At 58.1% G+C, this 20238-nt stretch overlaps 2 protein-coding genes across 19 annotated transcripts in view; one reads left to right on the plus strand and one right to left on the minus strand.

Moving 5' to 3' along the window:
• LOC110260110 lies at positions 211-10811 on the plus strand. Its single transcript, XM_021088377.1, has 3 exons — positions 211-332; positions 2597-3107; positions 10220-10811. Exons 1-3 carry the CDS (start codon positions 211-213, stop codon positions 10397-10399), a joined length of 813 nt encoding a protein of 270 aa, XP_020944036.1. The 3' UTR covers positions 10400-10811.
• CLEC16A (C-type lectin domain containing 16A) overlaps positions 16129-20238 on the minus strand; it is a 220211-nt gene continuing 216101 nt past the window's right edge. For all 18 annotated transcript variants that reach the window (XM_021086617.1, XM_021086621.1, XM_021086630.1 and 15 more), the window contains one exon: positions 16129-19342. In XM_021086617.1, coding sequence (XP_020942276.1) covers positions 18987-19342 — 356 coding nt within the window. In that variant the 3' untranslated portion in view covers positions 16129-18986. The remainder of the gene's footprint in view (positions 19343-20238) is intronic.

Consider the following 20238-nt stretch of genomic DNA (forward strand, 5'->3'; position numbering starts at 1 on the left):
CCCAGCGGGAGGGCCAGAAAGCCCCAGCCTGAGACTCCAGCTCAAATCCCCAGCACCGAATTCCCCCGCGGGGATCGCCAGAGGCAGCCTTGCATCCCCAAGGTCACCACGCCCAGGCCTCCCATTTCCGCCCCTCCCAGCCCCCTCTCCGGGCTGCTCAGCCACTCTGAGCCTCAGTTCCCTGCAAAATGGGGCCACGGGGAGCACGAGATGAGGGACACGGCGGACCACCGCCGGGCAGGCGAACATCAGTGGCCCCCATTCTCTGCCTCCCTTGGCGCCGAGCCTGGCCCCATCGTCCTTCATGGCTATGAGACTATTTCTAGTGGCAGGTGGGGCTGCCTGGGAGGTGGGACCTCAGCACCCAGAGTCTCAGCCCAGAGCGGAGAGGGGGCAGGAGGACCAGCAGGTCCCTCCCCAGGGGTCTCCAAGCCCTGCAGCCATGGGTGGGGTGGAGTCCCCTGGTCCTGGGTGGGGCCAGCCTCTGACCTGCCCGGACACTCCTTGCTGCGTCTGGATTTTCACCCCTCCCCCACGCCGAGGCCCTGATTCAGGGTCTGCCAGGCCAGGGAGGGGCTGGGGGTGGGGGTGGGGAGCGTGGAGGTGCAGGGCCTGGCGGTCTGGCCTGCAGGAAAGCTGACTCAGGGGAATCCCACTAAACCCCACGGCGTGTTACCACCGGGGAGTGATTAAGTGGGGTGTCATGGGTGTGCCCCTGGCCTAGTAGGAAGCCATCACCTGACCTCTGGCCAGGTTCTGACTCAGGGCTGACCCCCCCCCGCCTCCCCAGGGCCAGATTCCCCTTTCTGCTGGCAGGTACCAAACGGTTCATTCATTGATTCATTTCTCTCATTTGTCCATTCATTGCATCAGATCGATCCTGGTGGCTCATGTGGGTGACTCATCTTCATTCATTAGTAATAAGCCCAGCCATCCTTTGGTGGGCCTGGCCTCCAGGCAGCTGCCTGGCCCAGTGCGCCATCCCCTCCTGTCTCCGCAGGACCCAGGAGGAGGGCTGTTATCATCCCCATTACGCGGAGGGGAAAAGTGAGGCACAGGAGATCTCAGCAGCACTGTGGAGCCAAGGTTGAAAGCTGGGTCTGCCACCGTCTCTAGAAAAAATATCGCTGTCTCCCTCAAGCCGTGCCTCCTCTGCTGGGCTGGGGTCCCCTCTTCTGGGCACCGGGACCAGCCCTGGGGCACCCTCGCTCCCAGACTGACACTTGAGGGCCGGGACCTGGTTGCACCCTGAGCCCCCGTGCCCCTCACTGGCATCTTCATGCTCTGCTCTTGGAGATCTGCCTCCTGAAGGGCACTGTCCTGGAGATGATGCAGGCTCCCCAAAAGCTGTGCAGGCCCCCTGCGGTCCTGTCCGCCTCCATGCTCAGAGGGCTTCCAGAAGCTTTGGTGCCACGGGGTCTCTCCACTGCACCCAGGCTCTCTCTGTCCTCGCCTCGTGGGCTCAGGGGAAAAACACGGCTCTCCCCGGGACGCTCAACACGAGGCCTTGGCGAGAAGCGCGGTTTCTGGGAGGATGGACAGATGAGGAGGGGGTGTGGTGGCGGGACTGACATCCGGTGGTGGGGAAGGCAGAGCTTGGGGTGGGGGTGGGGTGGGGGAAAGACCACCCACCTGAGGCTCCTCTTGCCAGGTGGGGCTCACTGGGAGCTCGTCTTCAGAGGGGAGGTTCTCAGCTTGTGCCCACACGCCTTGTTCCCACCTGCCTCGCGATGGGCGCTTTCCCCAGAGGCCTGTGGAGGCCACCGATGCTGCGGAGGGCTCCCCAGCGGAGACCTATTTTCACAGGATACTTACGTGTTTTTTTTTTTCTCATGCCGGGTATCTTCCTCTTAATAACTATCATTAGAGTTGAGTTACAGTGTTTCATCAAGCAGCAACCCGGGGCAGCATCAATCCGGATCCTCCCCTGCCCCCCCACCCCGAGTCTCAGACTTTCCAGTTCGCATCAAACACTTCTTGCTCCCACCCTCCTCTGTGGCTTCGTCCCTGAGTGGGTGGGTGGGCAGAGGAAAGTCCCCTTGCTTGGAGGGACCACCTTGCAGGGTCCTGCGACATACTGGTTCTTCATCCCCGCCCCTCTCCATGCTCCATTCCAAGGTCACGTCCCCTGGCCCCAGGTGGGCAGGTAGCCCCAGTGCCCACCTTAGGTCACATCCAACCTACTCTGCATTACCTTTTTTTTTTTTTGGCTTTTTAAGGGTATACCCACCGCACATAGAAGTTCCCAGGCTAAGGGTCAAATCGGAGCTGCAGCTGCCGGCCTAGACCACAGTCGCAGCCACAGGGGATCCGAGCCGCATCTGCGAACTACACCACCGCTCACAGCAATGCCAGACCCTTAACCCACTGAAGGAGGCCAGGGATCGAACCCGTAACCTCATGCATCTGGTCGAATTTGTTTCCGCTGCACCAGGATGACGGGAACTCTGCCTTGAATTCCCTCTTTATTGCTGGCCCCTGGGGTTTGTTTTTCCTTCTTCCAAGCTTCCCAACATGCATTTTTAAATTTGTTCTGTGTATTATATTTTATCCCCATGAAGACTCCACCTGGGCTTCCCACAGGCTCAGGATGAAGTCCAGGCTCCTTGAAGCAGCGCTGCCAGCTCACTCATGACTGTGTAATTTGCACAATCCCAGGAAGGAAGTATTACTGTGTCCATGAATCGGATGAGGAAACCGAGGCACCGCGAGGAGCAGAAGGAGGCCTGCCTGGTGCGGGGGTGGAGGGGGAAGGGGACCCCGGGGTCCAGGCCTTCTGCTTTGCCCGCCTCCCAGGTACCCATGAGCGGGCGGACTCCCCGGGGCCCTGCCAGGGCACACCGGGCCACTCCCTCCCGCGGAAGTGGATCCATGGCAGGACTGCCTGGCCTCTGGCACCTGTGCCAGCAGGTAAACAGTGGGCGAGGCCCTTCCTTCTAGGAACAGACTGCCTGGAGATTTCCTTCAAGGAAGCGGGCAAAGCCTGCCTGTCACGGCCACCCCCAGGCTGGACCAAGGACTCTGTCACGGAGCCACCCTGTGCCGGGACCAAACCGGCGGAGACTGACCACCCTGGCTTTTCGAGGGACCCATCCCTTGATCAGGAGGTGAGAGCCTGGGCTCTGGGGCTGGACATGTGGCGGAGTGGGACCTCACCCTGGCTGCATGCAGCCACTTGCATGTCTCAGCCACCCTGACTTAGGGGGACACAAACAGGCCTGGAGTCTCTAGCTGGATTCTGGGATTCTCAGCACCTGTGCACACGGGAACTTGCGGAGTTTCTGCAGGTCTCTCACAGGCTGAGGGCTTGGGGCTGGGTGCTCCTCCACCCACTCTGGGGCTACCCAGCCCCAGCCCCACCCTCCCGGGCCGAGCCCCAGCAGGTCCCCTTTTCTTTGCCTGGTCACCACAAACCCGATCGCCGTGTTCAGGAGTCTGTTTCCGTCCCACACATGAATGAGACAGCCTGGTATTTGTCTTGCTCTGTCTGATATATTTCGCATAAATGCCCTCGAGGTCCGTCCCTGCTGTCTCATGCAGCAGCAGGATTTCCTTCCTTTTCACTGCTGAATACCATTTTATGGTGTGTATTACACACCTTTTTGTTGTTGTTTTTTCTTTTTATAGCCGCACCTGCGGCTTATGGAACTTCCCAGGCCAGGGACTGAATTGAAGCTGCAGCTGCCGGCCTACACCGTGGCCCTGGCCATGCCGGATCCAAGCCGTATCTGTGACCTACACTGCAGCGTGTGGCCACGCCAGACCCTTAACCCACTGAGCGAGGCCAGGGATGGAACCTGCATTCTTAAGGACACTATTGGGTTCTTAACCCTCTGAGCCCCAGCGGGAACTCCTATATACACATCTTTATCCCTTCATCTAGAGACCGTCTGCTAGTTTGTTTCCAGTCTGGACCATAGTGAATAACGCTGTGGTGACCACAGGGGTGCGGGTATCCTTTTGACATAGAGAGTTCATTTTGTTTCCTTCGGATATATGTCCAGGATTGGAAGAGTTGGACTATACGGTAGCTCTTAGCGAGTTTTTGTGAGCAACCACCACACTGTTGTTCCATGGTGGCTGCACCAATTTACACTCCTGCCCACAGTGCTTGAGCCTCACTTGCTCTCCACATCCTCGCCTGCACTTGTTATCCCTTACCTTTTTGATGACGGCCATTCTAACTAGGTGGGAGGTGCCAGCTCATTATGGTTAACACATTTATTTTATTTTATTCTATTCATTTTATTTCAGTTTTTGCTTTTTAGGGCCGCGTTCACAGCATTTGGAGGTTCCCAGCCTAGGGGTCTAACTGGGGCTATAGCTGCTGGCCTACACCACAGCCACAGCCACGCCAGATCTGAGCCATGCCTGCAAACCACACCAGAGCTCACAGCAATGCCAGATCCTTAACCTACCAAGCAAGGCCAGGGATCGAACCCGAGTCCTCGTGCATGCTAGTTGGGTTCATTACTGCTGAGCCACAACGAGAACGTCCCACAAATTTATTTTATTTTATTTATTTATTTTTTTTGTCTTTTTGCTATTTCTTTGGGCCGCTCCCACGGCATATGGAGGTTCCCAGGCTAGGGGTCGAATCGGAGCTGTAGCCACCGGCCTACGCCAGAGCCACAGCAACGCGGGATCTGAGCCGCATCTGCAACCTACACCACAGCTCACGGCAACGCCGGATTGTTAACCCACTGAGCAAGGGCAGGGACCAAACCCGCCACCTCATGGTTCCTAGTCGGATTCGTTAACCACTGCACCATGACAAGAACTCCCACAAATTTATTTTATTACTTTTAAAATTTATTTATTTTTTGCTTTTTAGGGCCACACCTGTAGCCTATGGACATTCCCAGGCTAGTAGTTGAATCTGAGCTGCAGCTGCTGGCCTACAGCACAGCTGCAGCAACGCTGGATCCTTAACCCACTGAGCGAGGCCAGGGATCAAACCCACATCCTCATGGTTACTAGTTGGGTTTGTTGCCTCTGAGCCACAGTGGGAACTCCCACAAATTTATTTTAAACCCAACACTTTGAAAAGCTAATTTTAGCCGAAAAGTTCCTTTCATGGTGTCCCCACAAGCAAACAGCAGTCCGACTGCCCTGAGCAGAGTAACAGTAAACAAGTGTGATGGAAATAAAAGTTCTGGCTCCAGATGTGGTCTGTTGAAGATGGGAGTGGGTTTTTCTTTTGCAAAAAGGAGACATAAGCAAATGTTCAAAAGGCCGTTAAGGAGAGACAAACACCCAGTGGAGAGTTTCTTTTGGCCTCCAGGAAGGGAATTAAACAATGGACATCGTGCAGCTCCTGTGACTAGAGGTTAAAGGCTCTCAAGGCATCTGTCTCACGTGGGGGGACCTTGAGGGGGTGGGGGTGGTTTGAGAGGGTCCCCAGAGGCTGCGGTGGAGGGGTCGTGTTCTGCAGAGGGTAACACTGTCCCCAACCTCACAGGCTGCCTCCTCTCAGCAGCCCCCCATGGACAGTGGGAAGAGGACCTGGGTTCGAATTCTTCCCTTGCAGTGGGAGAGAGCCCGCCTCTCCCCACCTCAGCGTCCCCTCTGGGAAGCGGGGCCACCCCTCCCTGACCCAGGAGAAAAGGCAAAGCTCTGCGGGAGGCGGAGCGAAGGGCACTGGTGCAGAGAGGATGCGAGGTGGCGACCCCAGCAAGGGCAGGGGCTGCATGTGAAGCCTGTCGTCAGGGGCCAGGCCATGACCGGGGCTCCCTGCTGGGCTGGGATCGAGGTCAGGCCGCCTGAGCAGGTCTGTCAGGGTGGGACTCAGTCCCAGCCCCGTCCCCCAGATCTGTGACCTGAGGCAAATCTTGGAACCTGTCTGGGCCTCAGTTTCCTCCTCCGGAAAATGGGGAGATTGTGGTACCCACCTCCCGAGGTTACGGAGAGGATTAAATGAGATGGGTCCTGACGGTTTGCTTAGCACGGGGCCTGAGGCAGAGCTGGTGCTTGTGAAGCTCGTGGTAAAGACACTGAGGATGAGGACTGTGCTGAAGAAGATGACGATCAAGACTCTAATGAAGCAGATGCAAACGTTCCTGAGGACGAAGGCAACGATGGGGATGAAGGGGGTGATAAAGAGGACAACGAGGAAGATGAGGAAGAGGATGAAGGCGATGATGAAGGTGAAGATGAAGAGGGGAGTTCCTGTCGTGGCGCAGCAGAAACGAACCTGACGAGTAACCGTGAGGATGCAGGTTCGATCCCTGGCCTGGCTCACTGGGTTAGGAGCCGGCATTGCCATGAGCTCTGTGGTGTAGGTTGCAGCTGCAGCTCAGATCTGGTGTGGCTGTGGCTGTGGTGGAGACCGGCAGCTGTAGCTCCAATTGGACCCCTAGCCTGGGAACCTCCATGGGCTGCAGGTGCAGCCCTAAAAAGAAAAGAAAAAAAAAAAAAAGAGGAGGGAGAGGATGAAGAGGATGCTGAAGATGAGGTGAAGAGGAAGAAGAGGATGGCGTCAGTGAGACAAAGATGAAGACAGGTGTGTGGAATAAATCAGGGCAGGAAAGCAGGGGCTCCGCCTTCAAGAGATGCTTCCCACACCTTTCCCCATGATGACCTTTCTCACAGTGTAAAAGCATCTCAGGTGGATATATGAGTCTGGGGAGTTCTAGACCCTTGGCCGGACCCTGGTGGGCTGTTTACTGGGCTGCCTCCCTGGAGGTGGGGCGCCCCCTACAGGCAGAGGTGGCTCCTGCAGCCTCCAGCTCAACCTGGGACAATCCCACCCAGAGGCTCCCAGGACCAGGAGGCACCTTCTGGCAGCTGCTCCCAGGGTAGCCAGTTCATTCACCCTCCCATGGCACCTTCAGGAGAAAGGATCACTGTGGGGGTGCCACCAGGAGCCAGCCACTCACCACCTCTCATGGCAAACTGCAAAGCCTGTCCACCGGCCCTTTGGGAGAAAGAGGTCTGAGCTCGGGTTTCTCAGAGGGTGAAAATGAGGCTCAGAGAAGGCAAAGGGCTTGCTCTTGGTCACACAGGGAGTTGGTCGTGGAGCCAGGGGTGGAAGCTGGGTCTGTCTGGCCCCAAGGGCTGTGTGTGTGTGTAAGCACATGCATATGCGTGTACGTGTGCGTATTTACACGTGGGTGTTGGAGCCCTTGGGGCAAAGCTAAAGAGCCCTGTCAGAGGCTCAGGGTGAGCTGGATTTTTGGAAACTGCATCCACTCTTACCCTGATGCAGAATATTCTTTGAACAACAGTCTGGGTGACCCTGTTAAACCTGAGTCACAACATGATCTTCCTCAGTCCCCCCAGGGCTCCCCATCCTCCTTGAAGAAAAATTCAAGTGCCACCAGTAGGCTCCCAGGACCCCCAGTCAGTCTTGTCATCTCCCTACTCACCTCGGCTCTCACCCTCCCTATAGCCTCGCCAGTCACACCTGCACACCTGGCCCCTTCAATGTGCCCCAGGGCCTTTGCATTGGCCGCTCCCCTGCCTAGAATGCCCAGACATCCCTTACTGGTTCCTTCTGTCCTTTCTCATGTGTCCTTTCTCAGCACAACCTTCTGCTGAAGCTGCAGCCCCTTGTCCTCACCCACCAGCCTGGCCCCCTTCCTCAGCTCTATTTGCATTTTCTTGTGCCCTCAGCACTTTCTAGTCGCTACTGAATTTATGTACTTCTTTTCTTTTCTGTTTTTTTTTTGGGGGGGGGGCACCTGAGGCATATGGAAGTTCCCAGGCTAGCGGTCAAATTGGAGCTGCGGCTGTGACCTACACCACAGCTCATGGCAACGCTGGATCCTTAACCCACCGAGCGAGTCCAGGGATTGAACCCACATCCTCGTGGATACTAGTCGGGTTCTTAACCTGCAGAGCCACTGTGGGAACTCCTATGTACTGCTTTTCTTTATTGCCAGCTTCCTCGTCCTGGGAGGTCTGCTCCAGGCGGGCAAGGAGTTATGTCTGATCTGTTCCCTGCTGCCTCCAGAGTGCCTGGTATACAGTAGATGCTCAATCAGTGTTAGCTGAATAAATGTTCAAGCGATGGGGGAAGTGAAACTTTTCCTCCCTGCCCTCTGGGGCCTCCCAGGGAGGGGCTGGAGGACAGAGGTGGGGCTTAGAGTCAGTGCTTCTCAGTGATAGATGCCACCAAGGCCAGGCAGAGGGTGCAGTTTCCAAGGAATGTGGCAGCAGTTATCCCAAAAGGGCTGTTCCCGCCCAGGCGGATTGGCAGGAAAGCTGAGTCAATAAAGTGCAGGAGATAAGTAGGTTCAAGAGAAGACGTGGAGATAGGGCATGCTCCAAGCAGTTCCTGCGAATTTGCTGGAGCCCAAGAGGAGCCGGCTCACCCCGCACCTGGGGTGGGGGCTCCTGCCCGTGCTCTCTGAGAGACAAAGGACGTGGCTGGGACCCTCACAGACTCCGGATCGAGGCTCTGCTGCTTCTGAGCCGGGTGACCTTGGGTCTCAGTTTCCCCATCTGTAAAGTGAGAATAATAACCATACTGGCACAGTAGGGTTTGGGGAGGATAAATTCCGATCAGGAATGTACATGGCTTAGCTGGCCTGGAGGATGTCCCTGTTAAGTGGGAGCTGTTGCTATTCTAGCCCACTTAGCAGCTCTGCAACCTTGGGCAAGTCACTTGGCCTCTCTGGGCTGGGTCTCAGTTGCTTCTCTGTAAAAAGAGCATAATGCCCACCGCAGAGGCTGTTAGGGAAGCTTCCTGGCATCTTCCAGAGGCTCAAGAGGTGCTGCTGGATTGGGGCTGGGAAGCTGGGTGGGTGGAGGGCTTGTCAGCCTGGTGTCTGTGAGCATCAGACAGAGTCCGTGGGGCAGGATGGGGTGGGCGGGCAGAGGGAGCACCTGGTGTGGGAAAGTGGAGGAGGGAGAGGGGAAATCCGGGGGCTGCACGGAGGAGGGGAACTTTGAGCTGGGCTGTAAATGGGGGGAGGGTTTGAAAACCAGCCACACTCGGGCTGAGGATGCTGGGGTGAAATGGCACATGGCTGGAGGGAGGGCTGACGGTCCGACCTTTCCCGAAAGCCATTTATTCGGTGATTTACAGCCAGAGCCTTAAAGTGATTTATGTTTCTACGACCTACGTTCAGAGAATCTCTTCTAGGGATTGACAACATAAAACATGGACAAAGGTTTATGGAGAGGGTGTTCATTGCAGGGTAATTTAAAATAATAAAAGTGGAAGCAACTTTAAGGTCCAGCCCTGGGCAGCAGCTACCCCAAGGGACACATCCCGGCAGCAGAACTTTTTATATTCTTTGGAAATGGAACTTCCAGGAACACAGGAAATGCTGAGGCCAGGGCGCTAAAGGCAAAAGCAGGACAGGAGATCACACCCACTGTAGTATTTCATTTGCTAAAATGCATAGAAAAAAGACTGGAAGGAAATCTGCCAGCATGCCGACAAAGGTTGTTTCTTTGTGGCTGGAAGGGGAAAAATACTATCTGTCTATGCTTTGCCAAGCTGTCACCAGGGCGTTGCAATCCTTTGACAATTGGTGGAAGCAGCAGAGTGAAAGGGAACCATCAAACACATCAAAAAAGAAAGGAGTGGTGAAAGGAGGTGATGGCTGTTCAGGGGGACATGGAGCTCTCTCCCATGTGGCCAGTTCAACACACCTGTCGGTCTTTCCTCCTGTGTCTCGGGCCCCCCACTTCCCTGGTGGCCCCTCCCCGCTGTGAGGGGCCCTGACCGACCGACCGACTGACCGACTGACCGACCGACCGACCAACCGTCCTTCACCTGTAGGTCCAGCCGTCTTTGGCACACGCATCCTATCCCATCATGTCTTGGCTTTAAACCCTTCACTGCGCCCACTGCTCTGAGCACCAAGGCTAAAGCTCCCAAGGAGCCTCGAGCGGCCACTCAGGCTGGTCCCTTGGGCACAGCTCACGGCAGGGTCCCTCCTGCCTTTATATCCATCTTATTCACCATCATCTGTCTAGGCGGAGCCCAGCCCGGCACAGAATCTTGGATGTGGATTCTCGGACTGGGTGAATCGGGCAGATGCTTTCTGCCCTCCCCTGAGGAGGGTGCTGGGAGGGGGGGCCGGGGAACACACCAGGGCTGAGCAACTCTCATGAGACCCATTTTCCAGATGAGAAAACTGAGGCCCGAGGAGTTAGCCATCGTGCCTTTTGTGCAGGTGGCAGAGCCGAAACCTGTCTGTCTGTCTGCAGTGTATCCAGCCTCTGTGAGGGCAGCGATGGTGTCAGGTCATCTCTGTGTCCCCAGGACGAAGCCCAGGAGGACACCTGCGTGGCTCTTGGTCGAGCGCTTCCTTCTATCCAACTGGACTCTAAGAGCCAGAGAAGGACCCGTCCCCGCTCACGTGCACGGCAGCAGCGCACGAGCCCGGGCCCGCCAGCCGCCCATCCTCGCGGCGGTGGATTATCCAACCTCGTGAGGGAATGAGATTCGGATACAGGGCAACAGGACGAACCTGGACAACCTCGTGCAGGACAGCCAGTCACAGCAAGTCACGTGTTGCCTGACTCCACCTCCGGGAGGGATGGGCAGACCCTCAGAGATGAGGGGGGGGAGGGGGGCGGGGGAGCAAGGCGCCGGGTCCAGGGTTCCCTTCCCTCTGGGGGATAAAAACATCCCCGGACTAGACAGAGGTGGTGGCTGCACGACACTGCAAAGAGACCTCCAGGCCCTGAACTGATCACGTTAAAATGATTATTTTTAGGAGATCCTGCTGGTGCAGTGGGATGGGTGGTATCTTGTGAGCCACTGGGATGCGGGTTTGATCCCTGGTCTGGCACAGTGGGTTAGGGATCTGGCATTGAGGTGAGCTGTGGTGTAGGTCGCAGCTGTGGCTCAGATCCCGTGTGGCTGTGGCTGTGGTGTAGGCCGGCAGCTACAGCTCCGATGAGACCCCAGCCTGGGAACCTCCATGTGCCACGGGTACGGCCCTAAAAAAACAAAATAAATAAATAGTAACAGTAAGGAAAAGAAAATCTTCAGGAAGCGCCTCCTCTGACACCCACTCTGCCCCAGAACAGGCCGCAGGGAGTTCAGGCCCCTCTCGAATGTCCCAGAAGGAGGGTGCAGATGAGGTTCTTGGTCTGTGCTTTGTCCAGGAAGCTGGCTGCCCACCATGAGCTGAAAGGGGCCCACTGCCCGTGGGCATTAGTCTCTAGCCCCCGGTCAGAGAACATTCCAGTGGCAGGTCCTCATTTTTGACCGTCAGTGACTTTGGTTGGTGCCGCCTGGAGGAGGCAGAATGACAGAGACGGAGGCCCCGGGTCTCCCAAGGGCAGCAGCTGGGATGCTTCTGCTCCTTCATGGGGAGGGGGCTCGGGAGCAGCAGTGGGGAGAAAGGGCCGGTGGGCAGATGGGGGGGCGCCCACTGGGCGAGGGACCCTGGGGTCAAGAACGATCACTCTGCACGCCACCCACGACCAGTCACGGCTCCAGCTCTCCCCCGACACCTCGTCTGTCTCACTTCCTTGGTCCCACTCTGTTTCCTGTGATCACACCCCCCATACACCAGCAGCACCCACCACCTCATCTCTGCTCTCAGGGCTCCCCAAACTAAAACAGTAGGATTTGAGCTGCCTCAAAGAAAGAAACAGAACTGACCTGAGGTGTGACATGTGGGCACGACAGAAGCAAGCAGGGACCCACTTCAGAACAGCCTCTAGAAGGGGACAAGTGTGGCCAGAGGACAAGAGGTGGCTGGGGGCCTGGAGATGGGGAGGTGACAGGAGAAGGCAGGCAGGGGCAGAGGGCATGTCCCGGGCAAGAGCTTGGGCCTCCCAGGCTGTGACTGCCATGAGGGCAGGGGGGCAGCCAGGGCTGCTTCTCACCCCTCAGAGTCACCCCCACCTGGGGGTCTCAAAAAATTCCACGGCTCAGCCCAGCCCAGAGATGCTGGCCCTCAGTATCTGAGATGCACGCATGTGACGGGTATTTTCCGAAGCCCCTCCTTGACTCCAGCTGGGCTGCGGCTCGATGCTGGGCTGGGTGCTGTGTGCTTACCTGTCCCCACTTTGTCTACACAGCCAAGGCCCTGCCAGGCAGGCCCTGGGTTTATGCTCAAGGTCACGTGGCCGAGGGGTAACAATGCGGGAGCTGGCACCCGGGCAGCCCGCTCTGAAGCCCGGCCTGTGCTTTGCGGGGTGTCAGTGGCCATGGAGATAACGAGCGGTGCCTGTGTCAGCTCAGACACCTGGGGAGGGCTGGGGGACACAGGACTTCTGATGGTGGCCCTCCAATTCTCCTGTCCTTGTCATCCTGGCCCTGCAAGCTTCTTTCAAAGGTCTCTGGCTGGCCTTGGGAAGGCCTGGAAAAAGCCAGAATGAAGACAAACAGGGTGAGGCTGAAGGTCAAGGTCACGGGCGTAGACATCCTGATGGAATTCAGGCTTTGGGAATTCGCGGCTGTGTCTAAGAATGGCCCCACCTGTCCATCCTCCATCTATCCACCCATCCTTCCAACACATTCACAGAGAGCCCCCCCCACCCCCGCACGCCACACCCTGTACCCACCCCTGGGGAGACTGAGTCAGACAAGACACAATCCTTGCCCGCAGGTGAGACGGCTGGAGGAGGCCAAAAACAGAACACTCCACTGTGGGTACCACCCATGATGCCACACAGCACCTTCCATCTGGTGGTCCTGAGATGACTGTAAGGGGTACGGGCCACAGGCTTAAATCACTGAATCCCAGCGTGAGCTGCTGCTTCTCTTTGGTCAGCCCTCTGATGCCATCAAAGAGAGAGTCTTGGTTAGGGTCTAACAGCTCTGATACCAGCTGGTGTCCCTTTTGCACGGAGAGGGGGTAGGCCTTGGGCCCAGAGCCCATGGCAGGTGATGGGACGTGCTTTTTCTTTTATTGTGTTTATTTTCAAGGTATCTTTAATGTCTGGTGAGTATAGTGGGTTGAATGGTGACCCCTCCCACCCCCCGAAAACAAAGATATGTCTACATCCCAAGCCCAGGACCTGGGAGTGTGACTTTATTAGGAAATAGGGTCTTTGCACATGTAATGAAGTAAAGGGTCACCAGGGGACCTCAGTTAGGATCAGAGTGGGTCCACAAGCCACTGTCTGGTGTCTTAAAAGAGAAAGCGGAGATCGGAGGCACAGAGAGAAAGAGGCCGTGTGAGGATGGAGGCAGAGACTGGAGTGATGCGGCCGGAAGCCAAGGGGCGCCAAGGCTTGTGGGCAGGAGGCCGGGGGCAGACTCTTCCTTGGAGCCTCCTGAGAAGGTGGGAACCAACTCAGCCGACCCCTTGGTTTCAGACCTCTGGCCTCCAGCACTGAGGATCATTTTCTGTGGTTTTAAATCACCCGGTTTTCCATACATGACCTTAGCGGCCCTAGGAAACTAATACAACAGGTGGTACTGGTTTTCTGTTTCCAGAGGCAAAGTCTCCCTTTTCTTTCTTTTTCTTTCTTTCTGGTCGCCTGTCTGTGGGTCCGTCTTTTTTTAAGGGTCGCACTCACAGCATATGGAGGTTCCCAGGCTAGGGGTCAAATCGGAGCTACAGCTGCCGGCCTGCATGACAGCCACAGCAATGCCAGATCTGAGCTGCATCTGTGACCTATGCCACAGCTCACGGCAACGCCAGATCCTTAACCCACTGAGCGAGGCCAGGGATCGAACCAGCATCTTCATGGATACTAGTCGAGTTCATTACCTCTGAGCCACAATAGGGAATCCCTATTTTTTTTTTTTTTTTCCTTTGGTTGGCCTAGTCTGTGGAATGGAGAAGTTCCCGGGCCGGTGATTGAACCTGCACCACAGCAGCGACCCAAGCCACGGCAGTGACAACGTCTCAACCCCCAAGTCTCCCTTTTAAATGTGTTGAATCTGCAAAGGTAAGTCGAGTCAAGGCAGTAGCGGTTCAGGTGTTAAGCGTGGGGTGTTCAGGTGAGCACCCGCTAGTGGTCCCTAGGGAAGCCAGACTGGGTTGGATGGCCTGTGGCCCAGGATCGCCAGCGGGGCCAGAGCTGGGCTAAGGGCGCAGACGTCCAGGGTGGCAGTGGCTCCAGCAGTGGAGCCCCAGGGGCCTGTCAGGGGCAGGGACGGCCTCAAACTGCCCCAAATGCACACAGTAAGTTCCCAGGAAGCTCTGCCTCCTGTTCCCGGTTTGATGATTCAAACCATCTTCCTTTGGAGAAAAGGGCTTCAGAAATTGAGGGTTTTTTCCCACCTCCCTGAAGGGCCGCGAGGAGGCAGGACGCAGAGGGGAGGGGGTTTCCAGCAGGCGGCCGCTGGGAAGCAGCTGTCCCCATGCAGGATGCCAGGCTGCTGCCTGCCACCCTCACCTGCCTTCCACCTTACAGGTAAGGTGCTGTCAGGGGAGGTTGGCCAGGCCTGCCGGGCGCCTCCCCCAGGCAGACCCCCAGGCCGACTCCTGGGAACATTTGGGCCCCCTCCAGCCAGAGGGCACACATGGTCTGGGTGAAGCCGCCAAACCCATGGGTCGGGGGGTGGGGGTGCGCGCCCCAGCCTGCCTTACAAAGAACCGTGGACTAGGAGAGGCACGTGACTGGCCCAAGGCCACCAAACAGGCCACAGGCCATTCCAGGGAAGGGGAGTGGTGGAAACTGCCACTGAGGGTCTCATACCAAGAGGCCACTGAGGGTCTCATACCAAGGGGCCCAGGCCCCCAGGCCTGAGCTGAGCACCGCACCTGCACTGCTCCCCCTTCCTAAAAACCCACGAGGCCACCAGTCCCCATCCCACCTTGCAGACAGGAAACCCAAGCACCTGAGGGGACCTGGCTTTCGCCACATGAGTGGCAGAGTCTGGCTCCAGACTCCACCTGCCGGCATTTCCCCAAGAGCTGGGAGGCCGAGGAGGAAAAGGCTGGAGTCGGCTGAGCACCCTCTGCACCACACGGGGCAAGGGGCCTTTGCTGGACCCCATCTGGGGTTCTCACGACCAGGTCTGCGATGGCGCATGATGCCCGACTATGGACAGTGGTCCAGGTGACTCCCACACCCATTCGCATCCCAGCACTGCTGCTTCCCCTCCTTCCTGTAAACAGCCTGGGACGCTTGGCCCAACAGCTCGAGGCAGCACAAAGCCAGGCCTGGGCTGTGCCTTGGGCCCCTGGGACAGTCTCAGAGCCCGCTGGGCCTATTTCCTCATTCATGAGCAGGTGGTGGTGGGGCAGTGGTGCTGCAGGAGAACACTTGCAGGTGTCTGCCCCCTGCCCCCGGCTCCCGAGACCTGTCCCCCACGGGGGCTGGGCCCTCAGGTGGCCCAGCGAGGCTCTGAGACCCTCTGAAAGGAGCCCTGGGCTGGGGAGGGAGCCAGGCCCCTGCCAGCTGCTGTCCCTGGTGGCACCTTCCCCGAGGCCTGTCTTCCATCCTTCCAGCAAGTTCTTTTTTCAGACCTAAGTTGTCACAACACAGGAGTGTCCATGTGCTGGTGAGGCTGCAGGCCAACGCTGGCCCAGCGCCAGGTCCCAACAGGCCCCGGAGCAGAGCGGGGTCCAAGCCCCACCTGCAGACCCCTTTGCAGCCCTGGACCTGGTGAGCAGCCTCTGAGGAACAGCTCGGAGGTACCCCCGGGCCCGATGGGGAAGGGAGCCCTGCTGGCAGCCCCCATCTTCCACCACTGTCCCCTCAACCCTTGGCACGAATGGGGCACCCCGCTTCCACGTGGCGCCTCAGGGTTTTACCTCAAGGTCCAGGAGGTCCGGCTGTTTCTGGGCCAGGTTTGAGCTGGAGCGTCAGAGGTTTTCGGAAGAATTCGTGAGCTCGTGTCCAGGGAGTCCCAGGGCTCACGCCTCTGTGTGTTGCTGCACGTCGGTGTGCTCTGGAAGGTGCCCGGCCCGGGCGCACCTCCGCCCGACTGCCCTCCGTGGGGAGCCTCCTGCCTCCAGGGCTCAGCGGCACATCCACCACAGGGGCTCCCGGGCCGCCGGCGAGGCAGGGCTGGAACGTGCCGGGCTCCCCAGCTGGGGGCCCGGAGGCTGAGCAAGCCCAGCAGCTGAGGGAGCGAAGCTCGGACCACAGAGCACCTGCTGCCCCCTCCAGGCCCACCTCCCTTTCAGGAGACACCTGGCCGGGGGCGGGGTGGGGCAAGCAGCTGTGCCAGCCGAGGGCTCAGACAGCGAGAACCTTCCCCTCTGGCCGGCCGTGGCCTTCCCAACACGGAACCACGGAGCAGCAGCCACATTCTCGGTAACGTTTTCTCTTTTATTGCCAAGTTCAAATTTACAAGGAAGTTCCAGTTTTCATTTCCACCCTCGTGTTCAGTACCCACGAAGCATGAGTCATGCTGGCGAGAGCAGGTACTTCCCTGCAACGGTCCTGCAGCCCAGAAACACGAGGTTTCCCAACCCTGCTCCTCCTGGGGACAAGAATCATGTACGTATTTTCAGCTCAGAGGAATGAGAAACCCTCACAGCAGATGCTCAATGTCATCCTGGCTACGTTAACCATTACATAGTTATTGCATCTAGAAAAGATGAGAATCAGCTCACTCCGTGCCCCTCTTGACGGTGCCTCTTGAGACCTTGGAGAAATCTAGTGTGTCTCTACAGAGGTGGGTTTCTTGGCTCGCCCCCGGCCGCCTGCAGCGCAGGTGCTTCAGTGGGGCTGCCTTCTGCAGGGAGCACCGAGCAGGGCAGGCCCGACGCGGGGAGGGTGGCGTTGAGGGCCTGCTGGGGCAGGAAGACCCTCCTTGGGGGTTCCCGGCCTCAGCCTGACTTTGAGGGAGGGGCATCCTGATTGGCTTGAGTCCCCACAGCAACGTCAAAGCTGACGCTTAGGGGTTCGTGTGGCCAACCCCCAGGCACCTGATGTGGACTTCGGGAGGGTCTCTGCAGGGCCGTGGAGGTGACGGGCTGGACGGGCCTACCGAGACTGACCCCAGAGATCCAAGTTTGGGACCCGTGATCCCGGCTCGACTCCTCTGCCCAACCTGAGACGCCACGCACACAGGCCAGCCAGGCCCCTCGGAACGTGCCCCCGCTGTTAGGTGTTCAGGGTGCTCCTGACGACAGAGCCGAGACCTCGCTGCCAGCTGGGAGAGGCCCGCTCTTGGCCTGAGGTGGGGCAGGCGCTTGGCTCGACTGGCACCTCCGAGGCAGCAGCCCACGGGGGCTCGGCTGCCTTCAGCTCTCCCGGCCGGGGTGACGCTGCCTTGGGCCCTCCTGGGGGTGCCGTCCCCCCCGCCTGAGACCTTTCTCCCGTAGAGCTCAGCAGCCACGAAGCCCCTGGATTTCGGACAGCAGGTGGGTGGTCCGGGGGAGCGTCCGCCTGCACCAATGGCGCTGCCGGCCTCCTCTCACGTCTGCTGCTCCAGAGTCGGTTCAGAACCAGGAGTGAGTGGCTAGCCCACCCGTGTCCAAGCAGAACCAGAGGCTGCCGAGGGGTGTGGGACCGCCATCCCTGACTACGCGTCCCTTCTCCCCTGCTCCGTCCCCGGCTGCCTGTCTTTCCCCAGCGCCCTCGATGAAGGAAGGCCACGGCTTGGCCTCCCTTGACAGGGTCCCTGGCCAGGCACAGCTCCCGGAGGGCCTCTGAAGGCTGGAGACCCATCCTTGCTGGCACCATCCCCTCCCCTGTGCGGCCTGCGTGCTTCCTTCGGGAGGTGGACGTCTGGCCTGGGCCGGCCCGGCCCAGCGGACTGACACAGTGGGTGTTGACACGCCTGTGGGACGTCGGGGGGCAAGGTGTGGAAGATCTGGGCACTGGCCCGGGAAGGGAGGGCTGCTTGGCTGTGCCTGGCTGGGTAGAAAGGACGTCTTTGGAGCTTTACCGGATTCAGTGGCGAACTGGCCTGCACACACCCAGCCCCACATGGAGCAGGAACTGGGGCTTTGCGCTAAAAAAACGAGCTTGCATCTTCACAGTAGTGGCGGAGAGGAAGGGGGCCGACCTCCAAGCTCCCAGGGCGACGCTGTGAGCTTGGGTATCACACCCTGGCTGTTGGCGGGGGCGGGGGGCGGGCCTGGTTCTTGGGGTTCCCGGCACGCAGGCACCCACACAGTCGAGCGGCAGGTGACATACGCGGAAGGTGGTTTCCATGACTTTGTTTTTCCATCATGGCCACCGGGGCTGGAATCTGCCCAGGCCCAAGTGGTCCTTCCTTAGACAAACTTGTGGTAACAAGCCAAGGTGAGGCTGGAAAACCGTCCTGTTTGGTTTTAGTCCAGAGAGATGAGGACCGGTCCTGGGCGGGGAGGTGACGGCACTGTCCCCTTTCGTGGAAAGACCTTTTAGGTAACGCCAGCCCCCCCGGGGGCTACCAAGGCAGAGAAACTTTCGGCCCCTTGGCTCTGGGTGTACCTGAGAATACGTGTCTCTCCTGTGTTTTTGTTTAAGAAATACTCTAAACTTTCCAGGAAGGGACTTTTGTCGTTCTGCAGGCTTGCAGATTTAGAGAGTAATTAAGAAATAAGACTCCCTGAAGAAAACGGAGAAAGCCCAACCGCGAACTTGAAACCCGAACCCTGGGAAGGTCAAGGGAAAATGAAAATGCGACCGGAACGGTAATATTACGCTTTTAACACGACATCAAACCTTAGGGTGGAGGATTTTTTTTTTTGAACTTTTGTTTTTAAATAGATGCTTTTTACATAGATGCTTTTCATCTGCTGCCAAAAGCAGGAATAAATATCCAAAGGAGATGTTTATCGAAGTTTGCTTTTCTACACATTTCTACAAAGTGACCATGTCCGCTCTTCTGGACACACTGGGGGTGGCGGCAGAGGGCCTCCGAGGCTGGGGAGGGGCTGGCCGACGACGCGAGTGCTGGGTGTTGCTGGTGGGTCCTGCCACCCCGGGCCGAGGGCTCTGAGGCCAGGAGCCCAACTTCTTCCCCGAGGCAGCCGCCTCGGCCACCTGGGTTCTCCAGGGGAGTCTCTGCAGGCCCCAGCCTGCGCTCAAAGAGGTGCGAAGTGACAGGGGGATTCTAAGAGGCGAAGGGGCAAGGATGGCAGGAGCCAGTTTACTGGGTCTGCGCAGAACCCTCACGTCGGCTGCACTGGGTCCCTGCCAGCGGGGCCCACACACAGAGGGAGGCCAGCTCAGTGCTCGGCCGGGCCCGCTGGCTCCTGGGGCGCGGTCCCCTCGCCTGGGGCCCCTGTGTCTGCCACGGCTGGTGTGGGTGGCGGGGGGATGCCAGCGAGGGTGCGGAGGCTGCAGGGGTCGACGGGTGGGACGAGGGTCAGCGACTCCACACTCAGCGTGTCGGCAGTGTCCTCGCAGAGCAGGGAGATGGTGGGCTGCTGGGCGGGGATGAGGCTGGGGGACAGGCTGACTGGCTCTGCGTCCGCACTCTTCGCCAGGCTCTTGCTGGGCCTGGTGTCTGCTTCTGTTTCACTGACGATCACCAACTGGTCGGGAAGGTTAGGCTGAGGCTGTTCTGCAGTCGGGAGTTCATCTGGGGGGTAGGGGTGGGGGTGGGGGGCGAAGAAAAAAACGAAGGGACTCTCAGCTCCGAGAAGGCCGGCTGCTGCTGGCACCCTCTGCTCCTGTCCTGAGCCAAAGCCCCAGGAGGTCTGGGTGGGAGGTGATGGGGCTGGGGAACAGCTGGCCTCCACTTCCTCGTGCTGGGGAGACAGAAGCTGGAAAATCCAGGCCTCCCCAGGCCTGGGGGAATCTGTCAGGGCCCAGGGTTACCCTGACTCATGATACAAGGAAGCAGCAGGGGCTTGTGCAAAACCTGGACACCCAGCCTTGGGTGCCCGGAGACGGCTCGGTGCCTGATCTGCCCGCCTGGTGATGAATCCAGGCTCAGGGAGGGAACAGGCCTGGGTGTACGTATCACCTCAGGCCGTGCCCAGAGTCTGTGTTTAGGTTTGGTAACAGTAACCCAAGAGGGAATTCACTGCAATATTAAAACAAAAAATTCTATAGAATTTTTGGCTTTGCAAAACCCAAACAAGACCTTGGACTGTGGTCTTGTGACCTGCTCCTCCTCCAAGAGGTGAGGTTGCACCCCAAAAGGGGCTGGGATCACCCAGGCTGTTCCCATCCTGGGTCCCCACAGAGAAACCACGGCAGGGGGAAGGCTCAGACTCATGCAGCTATTCGGAGAGTGGCCGTTTCTTTTCCAAAATCCTTGATTAGATTTTGGACAAATGGCCTATTTGCTTTCCAAAGACGAGGTGGCCTGGACAGAGACGCCGGCTGCAACTGGGGTTCATCGTGGGAAACACCATACAGGTCCAGGATACACATGCCAGTGATTTGAAAACACGGAAAGAAGACCACGGGCATTTCGCTTGGAAAGCAAATCTCGGTTACAGACCTTGGGGTCGACAAGGCGCTGACAAC

This window comes from Sus scrofa, chromosome 3, assembly GCF_000003025.6.
Source record: "Sus scrofa isolate TJ Tabasco breed Duroc chromosome 3, Sscrofa11.1, whole genome shotgun sequence".
In the NCBI taxonomy this organism is placed as follows: domain Eukaryota; kingdom Metazoa; phylum Chordata; class Mammalia; order Artiodactyla; family Suidae; genus Sus; species Sus scrofa.